General features: G+C 34.1%; 3 protein-coding genes across 4 annotated transcripts; all 3 read right to left on the reverse strand.

Moving 5' to 3' along the window:
* Positions 1 to 2657: 2657 nt before the first annotated feature.
* Positions 2658 to 4989, reverse strand: LOC106709590 (regucalcin-like). Its single transcript, XM_014501416.2, has 5 exons — positions 4856 to 4989; positions 4527 to 4683; positions 4063 to 4269; positions 3518 to 3730; positions 2658 to 3040 (listed from the first exon to the last, which is right to left on the reverse strand). Exons 2-5 carry the CDS (start codon positions 4681 to 4683, stop codon positions 2694 to 2696), a joined length of 924 nt encoding a protein of 307 aa, XP_014356902.2. The 5' UTR covers positions 4856 to 4989; the 3' UTR covers positions 2658 to 2693.
* Positions 4990 to 6112: 1123 nt separating this feature from the next.
* On the reverse strand, positions 6113 to 9161 carry LOC106709534 (regucalcin-like). 2 transcript variants are annotated; one of them, XM_045679983.1, is made up of 5 exons: positions 9084 to 9161; positions 7686 to 7842; positions 7150 to 7356; positions 6722 to 6934; positions 6113 to 6481 (listed from the first exon to the last, which is right to left on the reverse strand). In XM_045679983.1, the coding sequence occupies exons 2-5, from the start codon at positions 7840 to 7842 to the stop codon at positions 6144 to 6146; spliced, it is 915 nt and encodes a 304-aa protein (XP_045535939.1). In that variant the 5' UTR covers positions 9084 to 9161; the 3' UTR covers positions 6113 to 6143. The 2 variants fall into 2 exon arrangements, with proteins under 2 accessions (XP_045535939.1, XP_045535938.1); XM_045679982.1 differs by lacking the exon at positions 9084 to 9161 and adding an exon at positions 8153 to 8252.
* Positions 9162 to 15688: 6527 nt separating this feature from the next.
* Positions 15689 to 22005, reverse strand: LOC106709533 (putative bifunctional UDP-N-acetylglucosamine transferase and deubiquitinase ALG13). Its single transcript, XM_045680073.1, has 13 exons — positions 21944 to 22005; positions 21707 to 21861; positions 21129 to 21590; positions 20663 to 20956; positions 20400 to 20581; positions 19247 to 19360; positions 18786 to 18906; positions 17728 to 17976; positions 17280 to 17398; positions 16943 to 17088; positions 16574 to 16675; positions 16330 to 16496; positions 15689 to 15924 (listed from the first exon to the last, which is right to left on the reverse strand). Exons 1-13 carry the CDS (start codon positions 22003 to 22005, stop codon positions 15689 to 15691), a joined length of 2409 nt encoding a protein of 802 aa, XP_045536029.1.
* Between the last annotated feature and the right edge of the window lie 141 nt (positions 22006 to 22146).

Raw genomic sequence — 22146 nt, forward strand, 5'->3', positions numbered from 1 at the left:
AGTGCCAAGGCGCGTCCAGTGCGCGGGACTCGATGTCGCTCACCTCCCGCCGACCCCCCGCACCCCTTATACCCCCAGACCCCCCGACCCGTGACCCCCGCACCCCCCGCGGCACCGCCACGTCCCGCACGCGGCTCGCGCTACCAAAGACTAAAGTTACCTTCACGTTAAATGTAAAATAGTTGATTAGTGAATTTCCCGTATGTATTGTAAATAGAAGTCGGTGCGCAAACATTCCAGCTATCCGTGCAAGTTCATCGCCGCGTCTCTTCACCGTGACCGATGTCACCGTGACCGATGTCACCGTGAACGACGTCACCGTGACCGACGTCACCGTGACCGATGTCACCGTGACCGACGTCACCGTGACCGATGTCACCGCCGCTCTCATCTTTGTAAAGGACATTTTGTGCGACTGCGATGACATGTTGTATGCATCATTGAGGTAAATACAATTTACACGATACTATGTTTTGTTTTATTTGTACAACATTTTCAGATCGCAGCTAAGAGTAAGAGAGTTTTAGGATCTGTTTTACGGGATTTATAAGGGTAAAGATAAAAAAATTCACTCAAAAGTAACATAAAAAAACAATTTCAAACAAAATGCATTCAAAATTACCATAAAAAACAATCTCAAACAAAATACACTAAAAAGAAACAAAATAATGTCATGAAAACTTCTTTCTTTCTTTCTTCTCTCTTTCAAAAACCCTCTAAACTCTAAAGAAAGTTCTCTTCTTTCTTGTAACATGTCTATATTGTATAATTATTGTTATTTCGCAGTCGGTGTCGGCCGAAGTAAATAGGTGACATTTTATATTTGAGATGTATTAGACATACTTACGTTTATGTCCCTACTTAGGCCGAAACCGACTCCAAAATAACAATAATTATACAATATAGACATGTTACAAGAAAGAAGAGAACTTTCTTTAGAGTTTAGAGGGTTTTTGAAAGAGAGAAGAAAGAAAGAAAGAAGTTTTCATGACATTATTTTGTTTCTTTTTAGTGTATTTTGTTTGAGATTGTTTTTTATGGTACTTTTGAATGCATTTTGTTTGAAATTGTTTTTTTATGTTACTTTTGAGTGAATTTTGTTTGAAATTGTTTTTTTACGTTACTTTTGAGTGCATTTTGTTTGAAATTGTTTTTTTTAAGTTACTTTTAAGCGCATTTTGTTTGAGATAGTTTTTTTTGTTTTGAAGTCGGCTATTTTTTTTTCTTAAAATGTTTGTTTTATTTCTCAATTTTTAGTGAATTTGAAGTTTAATTACAAATTTCCTTAATACGTATAAGGACATAAATAAGACAAATAAAGAAAAGGACTTTCCTATTTAATATGTGTGTACTTCAATTCAAAAACTAATTTAGAATACACCAGATAACCACTTATCCTTTAAACAATGAAATAATTATCAAAATCGGTATACAAATTGAAAATTAACGAACTAATACATCGTAGCGTGCCTTTAATTTTGTCCAGCCGCGCGCCGCACTAGCATTTTTCGAATACGCGTAGTTTTTAATAATTTAATATCTTCCAAACTATTGATCAGAATTACATAGTTTAAAGGCTAATGTAATCTGCATTTAATACTCTAGCCATCAAACATATTTATTTGGATAAGGATTCATATCGAATATAATATAATAGCGCCGTAAGCTTACGACGCTGTTTTTCGTGTGCAATTTAATCGAAGTTTGTTCATAATAACATGGTTTTTGTGAGACATCCATAGATGATAGATATATGCCACCTGCGACTTTTATTTAGCAAATTTAAGGGTCTATAATTACTCGATACATCATTTTAATGTAGGTCATATAGTTTGACCTACGTAAGCCCAGAAAGCAAATTTGTGCTATTCATTGTAACGCGATGTAGCATTTTTCGTTTCCGCGTAATTTTATTCTTACGATATCTCCTAAACTATTAGACAGAATGATATAGTTTCAATTGCAAATATAATCTACATTAAATTCTCTTGATAATGAACATATTTATTTACATAAGGGTTAATACTGAACTTGAATAATAGCGTCGGAAATAGGGCATGAATTTAATTAATGTTTCTAAAGAAAAAAATGGTTATTGTGAGAAAACTATAAAAGATAGATATATGCTATCGCGGACTTTTATTTAGCACATTTAAAGAGCTACAATTCGCCATACATCATTTTTATGTAGGTCCTATAGTTTAGCCTACGTAAGCGCTGAAAGCAAAAATGTCCCTAATTTCCGCAACAAATTTTGAAGCTATATTCAAAATCTACTAGTCTTCTAGTTATTTAAAAAAAAAAACAAAAAAATGGGACCCACCTGCAAGCACTTCCTTTCGATTAAAATAATTTTTATCAAAATCGGACCACCAGGGGCTGAGTTTCGCGGTAACACACATAAAAAAAAAAAAAAAAAAAAAATACAGTCGAATTGATAACCTCCTTCTTTTTGAAGTCGGCTAAAAAGAAACTTGTAATATCAATTTTAATTTAATCTGTAATCTTACTAATATGAGTGCGAATGATTGGATTTATGGATGGATGTTTGTTTGAATGTATCTCAGGAACGGCTGAAGAAATATTGATGAAATTTGGCACAGATGTAGAACATAGTCTACTAATTAAGTTATTCTAATCCCGCGCTGAGAGCTAGTAATTAATAAAATTAACTACTTTTTATTACAGTTTTGTTAATAATTTGCGGGCAATTTAAATTTAGCATCAGGATGTCCTCTAACACCCAATCCTGTTACCATAAAAGTGGCACCACACGGTGGTTTCTGTTCTTCACCTAAATTCAAACTAGCTGTTGTTACAAACAGTGTATCCATGTTTCGTCCACCAAACGTTACAGAAGTAATCTGATTAGCTGGTATAACTACTTTATCTAATATGTTGCCACTTCTCGGATCAACTTTGAGAACACACGATTCATAGAATATGGCAATCCATAGATTTCCGTCAGTGTCTATGGTCATTCCATCAGGACCACCGTTGACTTCGTTCTTCTTGAAGTCGAATATGTAGCTTTTGTTAGCTGCAAATTGTAACAAAGGCATATTTTAATTTACTTCTTTATAATGTTCATAATTGTTAGTTACTCTGTTTATTTTAATTAACGAACTAGAAGAGGCCCGCAACTTCGTTCACGTTATGTAATTGTCCAGGCTAAACTTAACCCCTTATCCGTCTACTATCAAACAAATCTGAAGACTTGTATTGTACATAAGGTGACAAATGAGCGAGCGGTCACCTGAGTTCGCCAATTTCAGATGGGTCGCCTACCTTTAGTCGACGGGAGAAGGGTCGCACAGAAAGATAATATTTTCCCTTCCTTTCCTTATACGAATAGGGTGGGAAGGTAAAGAGGACTAAAATTAGGCCTCCGGGACCAAACTCATCATACGAAATGCGGAATTGAAGTATTGCACCGTGCGAGGCCCATTCGTGCAACAGTTGTTGTTGCTGTCGTCTAAATGGCTGCCGTAAAAAATTAGATGTATTTTTTACTTACAAATATTTCCAGATTCCACGTCGTAATCATATCGACTAATCTTATAATCCATTGAGTCTATATAGTAGAAAGCTTTCTCCTTCAGGTCCCAGGCCAGGCCGTTAGAGACATTGACCCTGTCAAATAACTTGACACATCCTCTTTCGTCTAAGCGATATAACGAGCCCTTCTCTTTTTCAAATTCACCCGATGGTGTCATTTGACCCAAGGAACCTAAAAGAAAAAACGATAGATAATAAAATAAAAATAGCTTTGCTTTGATTACTAAATTAAGAAATGCCGAAAAATAATATTAATAGTTTAAAATTACTTTAATTTTTCATATTTTCAAACGGAATTATTTAACATAAATGACAATTTTTGTACCTACAGTAAGGGCAATTCGCGGTGTTGCACTTACAGAGATATTTTTTCGTTCCTTGCAACGAGACAAACTTTGTCCATTTTTACAAAACGACTAATTAACAGTGAATTACGCAAACGATTGTAACGACTGTAAATTTTAACGTGTAGTATCGCCAGATTCCACGATAGTACATACTAACCTGCAAATAATCTTCCTTTTGGATCAACTTTGCCATCATTAAGTCTATTTGTAGGTAATTCTATGTCTACTTCAGCCAACTCCTTAATAATTTCCACCTTACTGCCTTCTCCGCCGTCCCATTTGATTATCACAAGCTTACGCTCCAAGCCAACCACGAAATGATCTGTGGTACCTTCCAATGATATTATAAAACTCACACGACCGTCTGAAAAATATTGGAGCGATTCTAATAAATGTAAAACAAGTTATACAATTTATTTAAAAAAAGATTAACGATACATAGAAAGAAATACTTTAGACTCATAACATAGCAGAACTCAAAAGCCCAAAACAATTTCCTTGACCATCGTTAGAAATGCCATCTATTGAGTGAAACTACAAACATTAGTCAATACAGCTTGGTCTCACTGTACCTACTTGAAAATTACTTTATTTTTATCAAGAAATAAAAAGCAAACGTACCTAATTTAGTTTTGGTATGAAGTCCAGTTTCGGGCACATATTTATGTATGGTCATTTCGTCAATGCTGACGAAGTAGAGCGCCTGCGCCTCCGCGTCCCAGTGAGGGCCTTCGCCGATCAACACGGGCTCAGTCACCTTCTTTACCGACACCGACATCTGGCGATAAAATAATAAATATTTTTAAACATTCATCTTTTTAACTCAAGCAAATATTCTTCTAATTTGTTTTTCACATTGATTCTCAAAAACATAATAATATACCAAAGGGAAGTTAGCATTCATAATAATTATAGGAAATCTATTTTTTTGATACATTTTGAATAGATACCTTGTCAAAATGATTCTTTATTAAATTGTTTTTTATTACAACACTATGTTTCAATCCACTTTGATATATAAATAGCTATTAAATCTATACGCGTGATATATGTATAAAAAAACCGGTGCGAATGGCGATGTTGAACAATTACAGCTGTCAGGTGTTATCAAGGTGGGGGGATATCCCCCCTCCACGACTCCAATTTGATTGTCTATCAATGTTCCAAATATAAGAATCTGACGCCTCCGCCATATTGTGACGTCACGATTCATACAAAGGAAAAAATAGGTACGTCTACTAGACCACATATTTATAAATAATATTTATTTGAAATCTGAATCTCAGATTTAAAAAAAATACTTAACATTTAGGATTTAGACTTTTCTGACAACTTTTGACGGTAGGTAGTTATTTATACGTACATTCCCGTTTGAAAGGCAAAGCTCTCATATGTAATGTAATTTCTTAACATTAGAATACTTTGCGCAATTTGAAATTTACTATTCATCTCACGGCATATTTTTGTAATAAAAATCCCTATAATTACCACAGGCTTAAGACTATATATTTTCACGCCATTAAACGTTAGGCGAGAAACTTAAAAAAAGAATTGTTATGCTGGAAAGGAACAAAAATAGCAAGCCAATAGCAGCAAAGATGGATGGTTGCCATGGTAACGGTTATTCTCAGCCAATGAGAGGCCTTCGTTATGGTTTAAACAATAAAGCATTTTTTTTTTCTGTGTAACAACAGTGAATGGATTTCATACAGATGAAGCCGCACGGGAAAACTAGTTATTAAATAAAAAAACGAATTATCATATTAGTGTCTGATTTAATCAACGACAAAACTGTCCTAGTAGAGTGACTTGCTTTTTGATAATAATTATTTTGTTACTGTTTACTGTTATCTAAATGTATTGACTTATAACAGTGACTAGGCGGTTTTTATCTTTAAAATTGTTACTTATATTAATCATCGTTTCCTAGTCACATCACGCTTTTTTACATTATTTAGCAAAAAAATCATGATAATTATCTTTTTTTCGTTGTCATATGAGTATTTAGTAAAGAATAGCAACTTTCGTTGATTCATTGTTTTTTTTTTATTATCAATTCCTTGCCATAATTATTAGCTCAGTATAATTAATGATCGTACGAAAGAATTATTTATTAAATAAGAAACGAATATATTATTTTAATTAACAAATTTTATTACATACTGCATACAAATTATAATTTAAACAATAACACTTTCAAACTCGCATAAAATTAAAATTACAAAATCTATTACAATTTTAGGGCAGTTTAAATTTGACATTTGGATGTCCTTTGGCGCCTAAACCTGTCACCATAAAGGTGGCACCACACGGCGGCTTTTGCTCAGAACCTAGATCAAATCTAGCTGTGGTTACAAAGAGGATGTCTAAGTTAGGTCCTCCGAAAGTAACAGAAGTGACCTGTTCAGCGGGAATTGGCACTTTGTCCACCACTGTACCAATCTTCGGATCCACTTTGATAACGGCCGACCCATTGAATAAAGCGACCCATAGGTAGCCTTCCGTATCTATGGTCATTCCATCAGGACCGCCGGTCATTTTATTCTTCTTAAGATCAAATATGTATCTTTGATTAGCTGGAAACAAATAAATTTTTCACTATTACGAAACACAAGGGAAATGTTTTAAAATATATATATAGTCCTATATAAAATTTTTAGGAAACAATTTTGCTTTCGTACGCATCGGCAATTAATTTGTTGGTATTTATAAAAATAACTCAAGCCTGTAAGCCCTCCATTGTAGCAGATATTACTGATTTGGTGCAATCCAGACAGACTCTTTAATATCTACTTGGGTATGAACAAACGACTTACAAATCTCTCCAGTTTCCACATCATAATCGTATCGCCTGATCTTATTCTCTACAGTATTAATGTAATAGAAAGCCTTCTCCTGAAGGTCCCAGGCGAGACCGTTAGAGACGGTGATCTTGTCACACAGCTGAGTGACACCTTTCTCGTCCAGGCGATAGAAGGCGCCCTTTTCAGGTATGAATTCTACACCAGGTCCCATGTCACACATCGTACCTAAATAAAGAAAAGTATTAAATATATTAGTATAATTACTGTTAAACTAGCTGATGTCCACGACTTCGTCCGCGCGGGATTAAAATTTAATGAATAGCCTAATAACTTCATCGAGAACCATACAGCCGTTCTGGAGATACCTTCAAACAAGCATCCATGCATCTAAAATTCTAAACGTTCGCATTTATAATATTAGTAAGATTTAATGTATAAACCTGCAAATAGTCTGCCCCTTGGATCAGCTTTGCCATCATTTAGGAATGTGTTGGGTGCATCTTGATCAACTTCACCCAATTCTTTGATAATTTCCACATTACTGCCTTCCTCACCGTCCCAATGTATTACCAGAAATTTGTGTTCGACGCCAACTACGTACTGATCCGCCGCGCCTTCAACTGGTATTATAAAACCTACGCGGCCATCTACAATCACATAATTAGGAATAAATAGGGATAGAAAAGGTGAATAATAAATAGAAATACTTAGTGTGAAGAAACATTGCTACAATTAAATAATTATTGAACCGAAAATCTCATTAGAATAGAAAATAATTTAATAACGATTTTAATTTGAAACGTAAGAATAGAAATAGCAATAAAAAAAATTGTCCATAGATTATTATTGCATGCCAAATAGGGTTTGTATTAATTTTTACTAAATCGTAAATTTAATAACTAATCTTTAGATCGAATCTATTTTTGTCTTACTCTAAAAACGGCAGTTAGTTTATACTATATTCTATTGTACACACGTAATGTAGTTTTGGTGTGAACTCCAGTTTCTAGCACATATTTGTGTATTGTTTGTTCATTGGTGCCTACGAAGTAAAGCGCCTGCGTCGTTTCGTCCCAGTGTGGACCCTCGCCGATCAGTAACGGCTCCGTTATCTTCTGCACTGACACTGACATCTAGTGATAAAGATAAGAAACTATTAATCAATAAGCTTGTGAAATTAAATGTACAATTTCGTTTTGTTCATGATTTCATAATCTGATCCATGTTTATTTAAAATGATTGACTTTTTTCTAATATTTGAATTTAAACAAAACTTTAATGTACAAGAGAATTTGATAACGGCGCTTTAAAAACAATAAAGTATTAATCAAAAATAGTGGGCACAAAGCGAAAAGCAAGTTTATTGTCAACGAACTTTTTTGCGCATTATTTTTAATTAATTATAATATAATTAAAAGTCAAAAACAAAATCACAAAATATACCTTAATTTTATCTAAGCACGTCATTAAATAGGCATGTATTTTTCACTTCACGCTAGTTTTATACAAAAGTTCGCACTACAAACGACACACTTCTTTTAATAATGATAACTAAAATCTATGTTGAACAGTATTTTGTATATCGACTGCGGTAAGTAGTGGGAGGAGGGGGAGGAGGGGTACATTGATAGCTCGTACACACACACATATATGTTAAGTACACAAAACTTGTTTGATTCGTAGTAACTTTAGGTATTAAGGTATGTCAAATTTAATTAGCTCTATGCTGATTTTATTTTTTTCAGTTCCCAACATACTTTTTATTAATTTTTTTAAATCATGCATTTATTTGTTTATGAGCATCGGTGGATCAGAGGTACACTTGTGTTTTGCAGGGCCTGAGTTCCAATCCCTCCATGTACCAATGTGTTTTTCGATTTACATATGTACATTTATCAGTGGTGCAACCTTCACATATTTATTATATTAGTTTCTGGTGACGAGACAGAATATTTTATTCCATTCACATCCTAAACAAAAAGATATATTCTCTGAAAAAATATTTTTTTCAGATGCTTTACAACTTTTTTTTCTGTATTATAAATTTATTATAGGAAAATTACAATGGGATTTAAAATACTACATTAATAATTAGTAGTATTATCTCGAAATCACAAATATAAATTATTTTAGCACCGAAAACTAAAAACCCTAAAAAAATATAATATAAAAACTAAAATATGTCATTAATAGGTGTCCATTAGGCAAGATTCCAAAGATTCTGGCAGCGTTTCCAATTACAACTTTTAAATCTATATTTTACAAACATTGTATTTTATATTTTAAAGTAGATAAATACTTTTTAAATCAATTAAAAAATTAAGTATTATTTTCAATCAAAATATAGGGTAGGTACTAAGGTGTAGGTACTTACTGCGGTCGCGAACGCGGCGAATTTGTGTCAAAATCACAAGATCAATATTGTTTTAATGTTATTACATTTATATGTTATGTTATCATTAATAAAGTTAAAATTCTGATGCTTATCATTATTTTGATAATTAATGAAACATAATTTGAGAAATTTAATTTTTAAGCAAATTCATCGTGACGTTGATCCATTCGATCAATGCAAGATATTAAGAAAAATTCTAAGACCAGTGCAAAGAAAAATGGAATTAGACAAATCGAGAAGCTTGTTATAGAGCCCAACATCATTGGACAGATAAAACACAGACTCCATTGGCTCGGACACTTGGAAATAATGAATTATGTTCGGAGTGCTAAACATGCATACTTGGGATGACAGAGTAGTCAGCGCTCAGTTGTCCGTCCTAGGTATCGCTGGATAAATAAGATGGAGAAAGATCTTAAGTTGCTCCAGAGCCGGGACTAGGTCGGGACGTCGCGGGATCGAGGAAAGTGGAGATTTGTTACCGGAGGCCAAGGCCTACTTAGGGTCGCTGCGTGACCCTAGTTAGGTTACTAGGACCCATCGCAAGGCAGGAACCATTATTAACAAATTATTTAATAAACATGTATATTACTAAATATTGTGCAATAGTGATTACAATAATCGATTGAATTAAAGAAAAAATGCCTTTAAGTTTATTCCAACTAGGTGTATATTAAATATATATTATAAAAAAACGTGGAGTCATTATCTTATCGTTAAACTGCACAATCATCACCACCATTCAGTAAAGGCAAAATGTCGAGTCACTTGTAGTAGTTGCTATAAAAAACAATAAGAGTTACTAAATCATACTACCTAATGAGTTTATCTTAAATATTAGCTGTCGCCCGCGACTCCGTCTACGCGCAGTTAAAAAAAAACTTAATAGGGGTATCAAAAATAGATGTTGGCCGATTCTCAGACCTACTCAATATGCTCACAAAATTTCATGAGAATCGGTCAAGCCGTTTCGGAGGAGTACGGGAACAAACATTGTGTCACGAGAATTTTATATATAAGATATGTGGAAGATTTTCATAATTTTTCATGTAGTCAATAGACTAAATATATGGTTATCTTAATATATATAAATCTCGTGTCACAATGTTTGTCCTCAATGGACTCCTAAACCACTTAACCGATTATAATAAAATTCGCACACCATGTGCAGTTCGATCCAACTTGAGAGATAGGATAGTTTAAATCTCAAATTATAGTTGCGATTTTAATTTATTGCTAATTATTTGTCTGTTATTATTTGACAGTCACAATTATCTGTTAACTCCAAATGATTCTAACAGATGTCGATACCTTTAGACTGGGTTGAGTAAGTAATCAATAGATGGCGCTGCTATGGTAAATCTACGAACGTGTCATATAAGCTTATTAACTGCGCGCGGACGGAGTCGCGGGCGACAGCTAGTATAATATATGGTTTCGTTCACGACCGTTATTATAAAAAAGCAGTTTCATATCGAACTGGTCATTCTCGCGATTTAAATAAATAAAAAAAAATGTATTCCTTATTGACTGTCAGAATTTAAAAAAAAGTCCAAGCTGGATGCATCAGGGAAAAGCCATTTTTGTTATTAAACGAAAAAAATGTTTATTTTTGAATTTTTTTAGTGACATTAGGAGAAAAACATGTACAGTCATAGATTGCTATGTCTACATGTTTGCACTCTGTACATGTTTTTCTCCTAATTAAAATACTTTATACGAACAGATAACGATACCAATAATCGAAAACAGAAACAATACTTGATAATTTAACCTTGAGTTCGCAGCGCCTTAAACAAACATATTCATTTGTCCTACGAAAGTGCGTTTTTATAACTTGGGTAATTTTAAACTTCATTATTCGGCCGAATTGTGTCAACTAACTGTCGTCCGCGCGGATTAAAAAAAAACGAGTAACCTATATGTTCTTCCAGAATGTTCTTATTGTTATGCCGCGTTATGCGAAATAACATCTGTTGAGCCGTTTCGGAGATTTAAACAAACATCCATCCATTCATCCATCAGAACATTTGCATGTAAAAAACACACTGTCATCGCGTTCTTAAACGTTTAGTGGGAAGTAGGTTGAAATAAAACACAAATTGAAAATCAGTTGACTTTTAATTACTATAATTTGGACAAGAAAATACAATGTGTCAAAGCGCACTCGGACGCCTTTAAACTTAATACAACCATATAGTAAATATAACTTATATATAATCACAACACATATTATTGTAGTTGAAAATGACATCGGAACTTGTCTTACGGATACCGAACGAGTATTTGAGAAAATCCTCATTCGCTTGGCACAAAAATATTAACCTATTCCAAAGAAACGAAACAACGGCCCGACTCGCGACCAACAAACAGAATTTGTATTCTTAAATAAAATAAAAAGTATACACTATATTACGTAAATATATAACGACTAACATAAACTCCTAATCCCTAGTAATTTAAAACTAACATTGAAACACCGAACTACATTAGGCATTACACTAAACATATATCTTTTTTTTTGTTTTTTTTTTTTAATTATTTTTATAACAACTCACTGTACAAACAATTAAACTTTTGTGTCTAGTTAAATAGACATTTACTTATGTTAAGAATAGAACCGTACAAAAAAAACTTGGGCGGATTTAATATACACAAGTTACTGAGTACAGAGTTAAGAATTTGAAAAAATCCCACAAAAAATCTAACGGGATAATATAAATGTATTTTTAATGGACTTTTGTAAATAAAAATTAAGTACTCACACGTCTACCGCCGACTTTAAGCCGCCATACACGGACCGCTGTTTGCAGTCTCTAAATTACGGCTACAAGAGTTTAAAGCTGTCGATACTGAAGCGGTCCGTGTACATACGACCATTTGAGATTGTGCACCGATCACAGCCAAAATATATAAAGACGTTCCAAAAATATTTCGAGGAAATTTTGTTATGCGCTTAAGAAAACTGGAAAGTAGGAAACATTACAAATCTAATTAAGATAAATGGATTAAATCTCAAACATTTAGTATATAATAAACATTCACAACATCGATATACAAAACTACGTTACACAACAGTGAAAACCCACTGCTCAAACTTGACAACAAAATGACATGTTTTAATACATGTTTGTCAACAGTGGAAACTACACCGACAACTAGAATATTTTCAAGATCATCCTTTCTCATACATACGACCCTTTCCAGTCCCTCAATACGCTTTATACCCGGTTTACATTACGCCAGTAGCGCTTGTCTAATAGACAGTATGTGTTCACTGGCGCCAGTTAGTGTTTAAATTATGCCAGCGCTGTTTTTGTGCGCTTCTATAAAGTAAACCAGGTATTACACTAAAATTAGTAAATGCTAGGTAGACTAGGAGATGACGCGGCGCTACAAACTAAAAAAACTACCCAAGCACCAAAATTAAATATTAAACTGTTTCATATGAGATCAAATATATAGGATACTTTAATAATTACCATAAACAAGCTGGTTGTTTTTTTTTTGTGGAGATTCAATGAATGTTTATGAGATTTGAGATCGGTCTTTTACTATGAATACTAAAAAATTTAAATTGAAAATCGACTTAATTTAAATTTAAGTCTTTTATTTTTAATTTATTTACAAAAACTTGAGACGATACTTAAGAGACTTATTGTCATCTTTGATGACTTATTTAATATTAGGATGATTTAAAAAAAATCGTGAAATTAAGTTACTTTTAAGTAATTCAATGTTATAATGGTGAGTTATTTGTTTTCATATAATGCTAATATGTTATATTTGACCAATTTTATCCATCCAAAACATCCATACAAAAAACATAATGCTACCTAAGATGGCAATATGTTTCTTGCAGGTGTTTCAACGGTGAAAACTTACCAATAAACTTTTTCACAAAATGCCGAGCATCTCAGGTGGGTTAGTTTATTTTGCATACATTTGCGACGTAAAACACTATCTTAATTAAAAAGAAATTGGCTTAAATTTTTTACAAAATGCATCTTAATTAAGGAATGGTAAGCTCGACCTAAGTCTACGCGACGGAAAGTCGCGGCATCTACAAAAATACCTCAAAGACCCTGTCGACCCCAAAACAAACCAGCACCAGCGCGGGGATTGAAGTTGTAACACAAAAAAAAATTACGACAAATGGTATTTTAACCCAACTTCATTGCAATGAAACTTGCGTAATGCCCGGTTTATACCATTCCAGTACAACGAAAGTCATTATCACTGGATTACAACTGGATGTATGATAAATAAAACTGTCATAGTGTCTCAATGTGTGAACAGATTTATCTATTTATAATCCAGTGCTGTTTTCTGGATCACTGGACTGGAATAATGTAAACTTGGCGGAAAGTATTCAAAGACAATGAAAGGAGTTTTTAAGTAAAACATATTGTGTACATCTCAACTTGTCTTAAGACATGTATAGATATTTTTTTAAAGTTCTGATATGTTTAATAAGTATTTGAGCAAATAAATGGATTAGTAATAAATTGAATTTTCAAAAATTAAAAATTTGTATGTATTGAGAAAGTTTTAGCACAAAAAAAATGCGTTTTTTTTCCTAAATTTGGGAAAACCTACGTAATTATTGAAGGACTGTTTTACTTTGGTCCGCTATCACTTTCGACCCATTTTTAAAAACTACCCACATTTAATACTACCTTTATGCCATAACACAAAGATATTAATCAAACCTTATATTATTTTATGACAAAAGTAAATAGTAAAAAATTTACTTTTGTCATTTTTTTTTTTTGACACCAAATATCTCTATACAAAGGGAGTAAACATTTAATTACGAAAATCATATTGGTTAATACCATTTTCTACTAATTTCAGTCACAGAAATGCAAAAAAACACACAATTTATCAACGAATCTTGAATCAAAAAAAAAAATCTAATCAAGGTTTTTTTTCTGTTCAAATAATTTTCTTGTTAACTTTCATTAAACATTGATAATTTTTCAATTAGTAAATAATCAGAAAACATACAAACTAATATGTTATGTGCAAATTCAAGCCTTTATTAATGTGGTGTAGACAGAGAAACCATCACACATAGATTTTTCACCCTACGATAAAAATATAAAAAAAAGTAACTTAAAGTAAAAAAAAAATTTTTTATATTCAAAAATATTAAGCATTTAATTGACTCTGTAAAGAATTCGCACATAACATATAAAAGTATATATTTTACATAGATATATAACCTTTAAAATACAAGTTTGACATCTAATTAAGACTAAATAATCCAAAACGTAAGTGTATATACTGAGGAAATTTTATAAATGAAAATGAAATTTGAGAAAAAGACCTCTGAAGACCTTTTCTGCCCCAAAAAAAGATCTCCGGGGACCTTTTCTGCCCAAAAAAAGGCCTCCTGATACCTTTTTTGCCTCAAAAAAGACCTCCAAATACCTTTTTGCCTCACTTTTATGCTCCTGATTAGACTATAGGTTATACATGTATGACATAAACCTAGCTATCGTATACCATATTCGATGAGCATCGTTGTTAGCCATTTCGAGACATTTAAACACACACGTTAGTGTTTTCATTGTTGATACACCTGTATAACAACATATGAAGAGAGATACATCTTTTATGAGATAACTGAAGAAAAGAGTTACATCTCTGTCTGTTAGAGATGTTTTTATACAAGTATTTCAACAATGGAAACTAATAAAGTTGAAACACACAAACACATGAATTACCGCTTTTTTGATGTCTTAAAATAGCTTTAAATAATCTGAAATATAAAACTTATGTTTTATTGTTTGGTTTTGTTCTCAGTAACCACAAAAAGAATTTGAGTATTACGACTACGACATTAAGAAGGTGAGCAGAAATGGAAAAAGAGAAATTAAAACTGTAGCATAGTTAATTAAAAGAAAACAGAAGCAATAGTCAACTAAAGTATTAAATAAAGTTAATAAAATGACATTTTTAGCTGAATTTTAGAAAAAAAAAAGATAAAGAAAATTAAGAAAATATTGAAATGAAGTATTTAAACATAAATAATGCAGTAAAATATACTTCGTAATAATAAAAAGGATAGCAATATCCTTAAAGCAGTGTTTCCCAAAGTGGGCGATAACGCCCCCTTGGGGGCGTTTGAAACCTAGGAGGGGGCGATAAGGGGCTCAAAAAATGGGGGGCATTGAAATTAAATTAATGAAATTGTGGTTTTTAAGTTTTAGGGCTGAATAAAAATTAGGGGCGCTCTGAAATGTAATTGATTTTCAAAGGGGGTGGTGAAAGAAATAAGTTTGACAATCACTGCTTTAAAGTATAAAAGATTCAGAGAGACATCAAACATTGACTATTTATGTGTTTATGAGTTGGTTAAACATAAACAAACAGACGTTCGGATATTATATCAACGTTGCAACAGTCGTTTGGATATCGTTTAAACGTTGCAGCAATCGTTTGGATATCGTTTCGACGTTGCAGCAATCGTTTGGATAACATTTTAAAGTTGCAGCAATCCTTTGGATATAATTTTAAAGTTGCAGTAATCGTTTGGATACCGTTTAAACATTGCCGTGGTCGTGGTTGGTGTCAGTCTACTTGTGTTCAGCGTGATGCTGGTGGTGAGGCGGTGGGGGGTGCGGGGGGTGAGCGTGGGGTGCATGCTGCGCGAGGTGGTGCGGCAGGGGGGCGGGGGGCGCGGCCGCAGCGGGGGGCAGCGCGGCGGGGGGCGGGTAGTGCGGCGCGGCGTAGTAATGCTGCACGGGGGGTCCGTACTCCAGACCCTCGTCGTATCCCACGTACCCCATGCCACCCATCATGCCCATCATCGCTGGAAAATTAAACAAATAATTACTACAATATTCCGTAGGAAATATTCAATTATAATTTTATAAAACTAGTCCAATGGTTGTCAAACTTATTTCTTTCACCGCCCCCTTTGAAAATCAATTATATTTCAGAGCGCCCCTAATTTTTATTCAACCCTAAAACTTAAAAACCACAATTTCATTACTTTTATTAATTTCAATGCCCTCCATTTTTGGGCCACTTATCGCCCCCTCCTAGGTTTCAAACGCCCCCCAAGGGGGCGTTATCGCCCGCTATGGGAAACACTGAACTAGTCCATTATCTAGCCAGGTATGAATGCTGTTATCACAATTAGTTCTATCTTTAGTGTCAATTTTGCTCTCAGAGACAAGTGTGTCACAGTACAACATTGTGAGTGTCACTATACCTGGGTCCTCCATGGGGTAGTAGGGTAGTGGATACAGTGGCGGCGGGTATTGGCAGTATGGCACACTCAGCAGCGGCTGCTCCAGCACACACTCGCCCTCCGCCCCCCCAGCACCCACTACACCGTACACCTGAGGTGCTCCGCCCCGCTCATTGTGAGAGTTACGTCTGTAATAACAATAGCTTTAGTTTTTGTTGATAAATTCATGTTGTCTTCATTAAAATGATTGAGGTTTTATATTTACCGATTATTGGATCCTTTATTGGGCATGTTATTGTGACCCTTGTTCTGGTTATGATTGTTATTCTGGTTACCACCGTCCTGGTGATTACCACCGCGTTTGAACCTAGATAAATATATAATTATTAGCTAAATTAATAATTAAAATCAACACTTTTGACTTGTCTTTCAAATAAATCAAAGTTTTTGAAACGAAGTTCCTTATCGCGCGTTGTGAAAGGGGGCTAGACGGAAAAAATTCTTACGAAAAGTTGTCACGACACTTTTTGCTATATCACCATGGAAACGACGTGACAATATATAACGAAAATTCATAGGAACTTCGTTCCACCCGGGTGTCCCTTGACACCTCTCAAGTATTTTTTTTTCTTACCTGGGTCCGAGGAGTGGTCGCTGTCCGTTACCTTTCCCCTGGTTGTTGAGTTGGGCTTTATCGTTGGGTGGACTCTTGTACTTGTGGTTACCTTCACCAGATTGGTTCATAACCTGACGATCGTGTATAGACACTTGCTGCATATCCTAAAACAATAATACAAAAAATATATTTAAAAAAAAAACAATCCACAAGAACAACTACTACAATTAAAAACAAAGATTATTTTGTATATTTGTCGTGTTGTCTGTGTGTTTGTGTGTGATAATCTCAGAAACAGTTCAACCTATTAAAATGCAGTTTTGCCTAATGTTTTAGTAAACTTTACTTAACATACTTGTGCTAGATCTCGAGCGGAGTATTGTCTTGGATGATGAGGAAGCTGAGGTGGACAACCATACGCTGCCCACATACACTCAACACCCAAGTTAAAATAGTAACGCAGCGTCACCATATCTGAAACAATTACCAATTAATTACTAATTGTCATGTTATTTTATGTCATACTAGCTTTTACCCGCGACTCCGTCCGCGCGGAATAAAAAAATAGAAAACGGGGTAAAAATTATCCTATGTCCGTTTCCTGGTTCTAAGCTACCTGCCCACCAATTTTCAATCAAATCGATTCAGCCGTTCTTGAGTTATAAATGGTGTAACTAACACAACTTTCTTTTATATATATAGATGTGACAACTTTGAAATGACAATCCGAACTTAAGTTACATTTTGAGAGAATTCTTGGATCCCAATATTTTTGGGCTCGTGAGTGATCAAAGTATTGTTACCATATTCGGTACCGTTCATTGGCAGATCAGATCCGTTGGGTTGGATGCTGCGACCGGCGTTAAGGTTGACACCGGGAGGAGGTGGAGGTGGCACATGTCCCTGGGGCGTGTACCACATCAGCTGCTTGCAGTACGGCGGACAGTAACCACCAACACCTGGCACACCAGACACGAATGGCATACCCGGCATCGGTGGCAGCGGAGGTCCACCCATTGGACATGGTACAGACCCGCACTGGTTCATACCACCTATAAATATAAGACATTATAGCTAAGTAAATACTTAACTAAGCTTTGAACTTATACAACCAAAAGAATTGCCTTTTCAAATTTCTTTCTTTGCTTTACCAAACTTATTAACCACTTACTGATTTTGTGTGGTCGTTATCATACAAAAAAAACCCTAAACCGGAATAAATTATGCATTTGGTATAAGTCTTCAGATTCAGTCTTCTTGACTGTATTTAATATCTAGCTAGTTGTTGCAGAAAACAATTTTAATTGTAGCAGAGGTGTCAAGATATTTGAAGGAGACTATACATGTATAGCGGTGACTCATGGGTTAAGCACTTGATTTGCAATCTGCAGGTCCAGGGTTCAAATCCCGCAATGTACCAGTGTTTTTAGATTTACATATGTACATTTATCCGACGTTCTAACAATGAAGGAAAACTAGGAAAGTTCTAACAGTGAGCGACGGGCCGCGTCCGCGAAATAATACCAATCCCACTCACCCTGATGAAGGGCCCCTGAAGGGCTCGAAACTAGTCGGTGACGACACCGGATATATATACGTGAGTGTTTTAGCCGTTTCTATATAAGTTAGTGATAATGTCTCACGAAAGTTTGAATAATTTAATGAAGGAAAACATCGTGAGCAACCTGCACATATCTGAGAAGAAATTCTATCTTTGAATTTCTTCTCAGATATGTGCAGGTTGCAGTGAAGTCAACCCACACTTGGTCAGCATGGTTGACTATGACCTAGTCACCCCTAACTTGGGGTAGGCTCCGAGCTGATGATGACGATACATGTATAGTAAGAGTGTGGCACTGACCGGTGTAGGCAGGCAGTGCGCTGTGTGCGGGCTGCGCAGGCGCAGGCGCGGGTGTGGAGGCGCGCGCTGCAGGCGAGGCTCCAGCCGGACCTGCCATGTCTCCTGCACCGCTGCTTGCACCCTTAACAAATGTGTAATGTTGTGTGTAAATTGTTTATTTTATGACTTCTTTTATAAAAATTGTTTATACACAGTTATTGGACAAAATAACTACGAATTCAGACTACAAGTTGGAACTATGGACATGAGAGAGTTGTTAATTTCTGGATTCGGGCATAAAATATCATTTAATACATTTTATAATACATTTTTTGGAGATTATGAATCAATTCACAAGACTTCACTCTTGCAATTAAGTCGGCAATTAACCCTGCTTCACTTCTAGAACATGGTCCCTTAAAATAACTAAAGAAAGTACTTTTCGAGAAAATAAGAAAGTAAATAAAAAATTGTCTACCCACTTGATGATTATCATGTGGGGCTCCGTTGTGAGGTTGCGCGGCGTGCATCTCGTGGGGCGGAGCGCCCGCTGCCGGCCGACAGTCCACCATTAGGGGCAGTGCTTCTACTTCAACCTGGCGACATTACACATAGTTACACAAATGTACACTTGTACACACAACACACATTACACATGCTAACAATTATTAAAAGCTCATCTTTCAGCTATTAAATAAATTAAAAATCAAATAATAAAAAAATAAACATGGCTTCTACGTGGCTTGTTTTTTTAATTTTACTGAAAACTTTTTTTTATTTTATCTAAATGTATAAATTTATTAGAGGGTATATGTAGAAAAAACTTAATGAAATTATATTTCTCTGGAAGACTTAGAAAACACACAAAATTATATATCATTATATTAAATTATATTCTATAATAATCTATAAAAAAAATATAAAAACTATATATAGACCAGAAGTAATACATATTTTTACACTTGTGACAACCAACAATGGACATGAAATACATCCATACATTCATATTTTGATGTTCCTAGAAAATATAAACCAAACCTAAAAAAAAACTAACTACTTTCTAAAAGCTTATCTACAAATTACATTACAAAATACATACTAAAGTTCCTACTACAAATACAATGTACAAGAAAATATAGTTTATTCATCATTTTTAAAAAGAACAAGTGAGATGACACTATTATATATGTTTGCTGGAAACCAACATAAAAAATAAATTAAACTGTTCGGATATTTTTTTTTTGTCAACATCATTTTGCTTTTTACACAAATTTGCAATCTAGCTACGATATGGCTTTCTACTTATATCTAAACATTACACTTGACTTCATATAATTTCATATTAATATCTTGTTCTTAATCTTTTAGTATATAACTTAAAAAAAATTAAGTTCTCAACAACTTAGGTTCCTAAGTAGTTCTCAAAAACCTATGTTCTCAACAACTTAGGTTCCTAAGTAGTTCTCAAAAACCTAAGTTCTCAACAACTTAGGTTCCTAAGTAGTTCTCAAGAATTTAAAAATTATTGAATTCAAAATGTGACAGTTTTAACAAGTTTTTACTATAAGAGATCAACGGGAAGAGTCAAGTGCCTTGTTTAGATGCAACTAAAATATGTACGAAAATAAAACTAACAGGCATAGGTTCGAAATTAAAGAAATCCATGTGGTGATAGGCTGAATAATCAACGGTTTGGTTAATATACGGAGGTTGAGGTTCAATCTTTTCGTTATTCTTCATTGGATTTTTCTCCGTACTCTTCATATCATCTCCTTTCTTATTCCGTCCTTTAATCCCTTGTTTTCTAGTTATATTACCTATTGCATACAACACAGTCTTTGTACTATCCATTCCATTAAAATAAATATATTAAACGAAAACAAACAAACAAATCGCACCTATTTGTTGTAACATTTGGCTGAGAGACAAGAACTGTGAGCTGGTACGTGAGAAACGGTAAGGTGGTGCCCAAGGACGTATCTCCTCGATAGGTAAGGGTTCCAACTGATCATAGCTCACTACACGTTTCTCCCCCAACTCTTCAATGAATACAAGACACGGCCCACCATCAGGGCTCATCTCTTGTATATGACAGTGGTACGGAACTGACTGATCTGTTTGCAGCTTGCAAAGACATTTTACACCTACTTGTAATGTGGTACCATCAGAATATCTAGCTCCATAACGAAACTCTGTAAAATGTATAGACCTTATAGAATATAACAATAACGAAGAAATTAAAATTATTATTAGGTTATATAGTAATTTCACCTAAGCTAAACTATGCGTTATTAACCATTTTTAACGAAAACAATTTTTTCCTATACCAAATAAAGATTTCTTTTTGTATAATTAATAAATTACCTCTTCTTAGTTCACTCCAGACATCAAATTCAATATTACGATAAATATCAGGATCTAAAGCTTTTGCTACTTTATACGGGAATGGTGTGATCCCATTATCGAGCAAGTCTTTAGCACTGTTCACATTCAAACAATTTATACAAACATTTTCAAGCTGAATAAGACTACGGTTGAACACAAAAATACTCAGCGATTCTTTCAAAAGGCTGCCTCTTTCAATATCTTCAGTATGATGCTTGCATTTCAATGCAACCGCATTATTATTTTTGTCTTTATCATCATCGCTAATAGTCTCTATGAAAATTTTAGCTCTATCCTTTTGTTTCTTTCTACGTTCTACATTTTCAGACATAAAGTACTCAATATGATTTGATGGAATTTTGTCATGAAGCATTTTGTCAACAGCATAAGGGAGGTCTTTAATTTTGTAAACACCATCATAAAGAATCTCATAAACCAGTGCTATAAGTGATAAAAATAAAGATTTATAAAAGGAAATCATATAAAATCATAATGAATAAAAATCAAGTACAGTAAAGTTATTGCAAAATTTTAAATGTAAATAAATTGTCACTTACATTGACAAAATGATGATGTGTTAATGAATTCTTTCGTATACACAGCATCAAAATGCTTTGTATCGGGGGAATAAAATAAATAAATAGTATTGCCGTAACCATTGCAAATTTTTGTTTGAGGGCCTTTGTTGGCTTCAAAAATAACAAAATCACGTCTGAAAACATTCATTTAAAGACAAATTAAGCTTTTGATTCTTTATATAAAACATTTAATTGATGTCAAAACAACATTCTTACCTATACAGGTGGCTCATTGCAGATATTTCAATAAGACCACCCCATTCAGACGGATTTGACATCTCTTTAAGATAATTTTCAAATGAACAATTCAAGGACTATGAAATAAAAATGAAAATTTATGTAACAAACTAAAAATTAATAAAGTAATATAAAAAAACGAATGAAAATAAACAGTGCATTAAAACCTACCCCTTCAAAGA

The sequence above is a fragment of the Papilio machaon genome, chromosome 11 (genome assembly GCF_912999745.1).
Source record: "Papilio machaon chromosome 11, ilPapMach1.1, whole genome shotgun sequence".
NCBI lineage: Eukaryota > Metazoa > Arthropoda > Insecta > Lepidoptera > Papilionidae > Papilio > Papilio machaon.

What these genes read in the sequence shown, in the direction of transcription:
- LOC106709590 (XM_014501416.2), bottom strand. Translation starts at nt 4,683, where the DNA reads ATGTCGGTGTCGGTAAAGAAGGTGACTGAGCCCGTGTTGATCGGCGAA. An exon ending in AAAAGGAAGATTATTTGCAG is followed by an intron (nt 3,731 to 4,062) that starts GTTAGTATGTAC and finishes TTTTTCTTTTAG; the next exon opens with GTTCCTTGGGTCAAATGACA. An exon ending in CGTGGAATCTGGAAATATTT is followed by an intron (nt 3,041 to 3,517) that starts GTAAGTAAAAAA and finishes TACAATTTGCAG; the next exon opens with CTAACAAAAGCTACATATTC.
- LOC106709533 (XM_045680073.1), bottom strand. Translation starts at nt 22,005, where the DNA reads ATGTCAAATCCGTCTGAATGGGGTGGTCTTATTGAAATATCTGCAATG. An exon ending in AATAAAGGATCCAATAATCG is followed by an intron (nt 16,497 to 16,573) that starts GTAAATATAAAA and finishes TTGTTATTACAG; the next exon opens with ACGTAACTCTCACAATGAGC. An exon ending in CTACCCCATGGAGGACCCAG is followed by an intron (nt 15,925 to 16,329) that starts GTATAGTGACAC and finishes TTAATTTTCCAG; the next exon opens with CGATGATGGGCATGATGGGT.
- LOC106709534 (XM_045679982.1), bottom strand. Translation starts at nt 8,176, where the DNA reads ATGACGTGCTTAGATAAAATTAAG. An exon ending in TCACACCAAAACTACATTAC is followed by an intron (nt 7,357 to 7,685) that starts GTGTGTACAATA and finishes ATGTGATTGTAG; the next exon opens with ATGGCCGCGTAGGTTTTATA. An exon ending in TGTGGAAACTGGAGAGATTT is followed by an intron (nt 6,482 to 6,721) that starts GTAAGTCGTTTG and finishes ATTTGTTTCCAG; the next exon opens with CTAATCAAAGATACATATTT.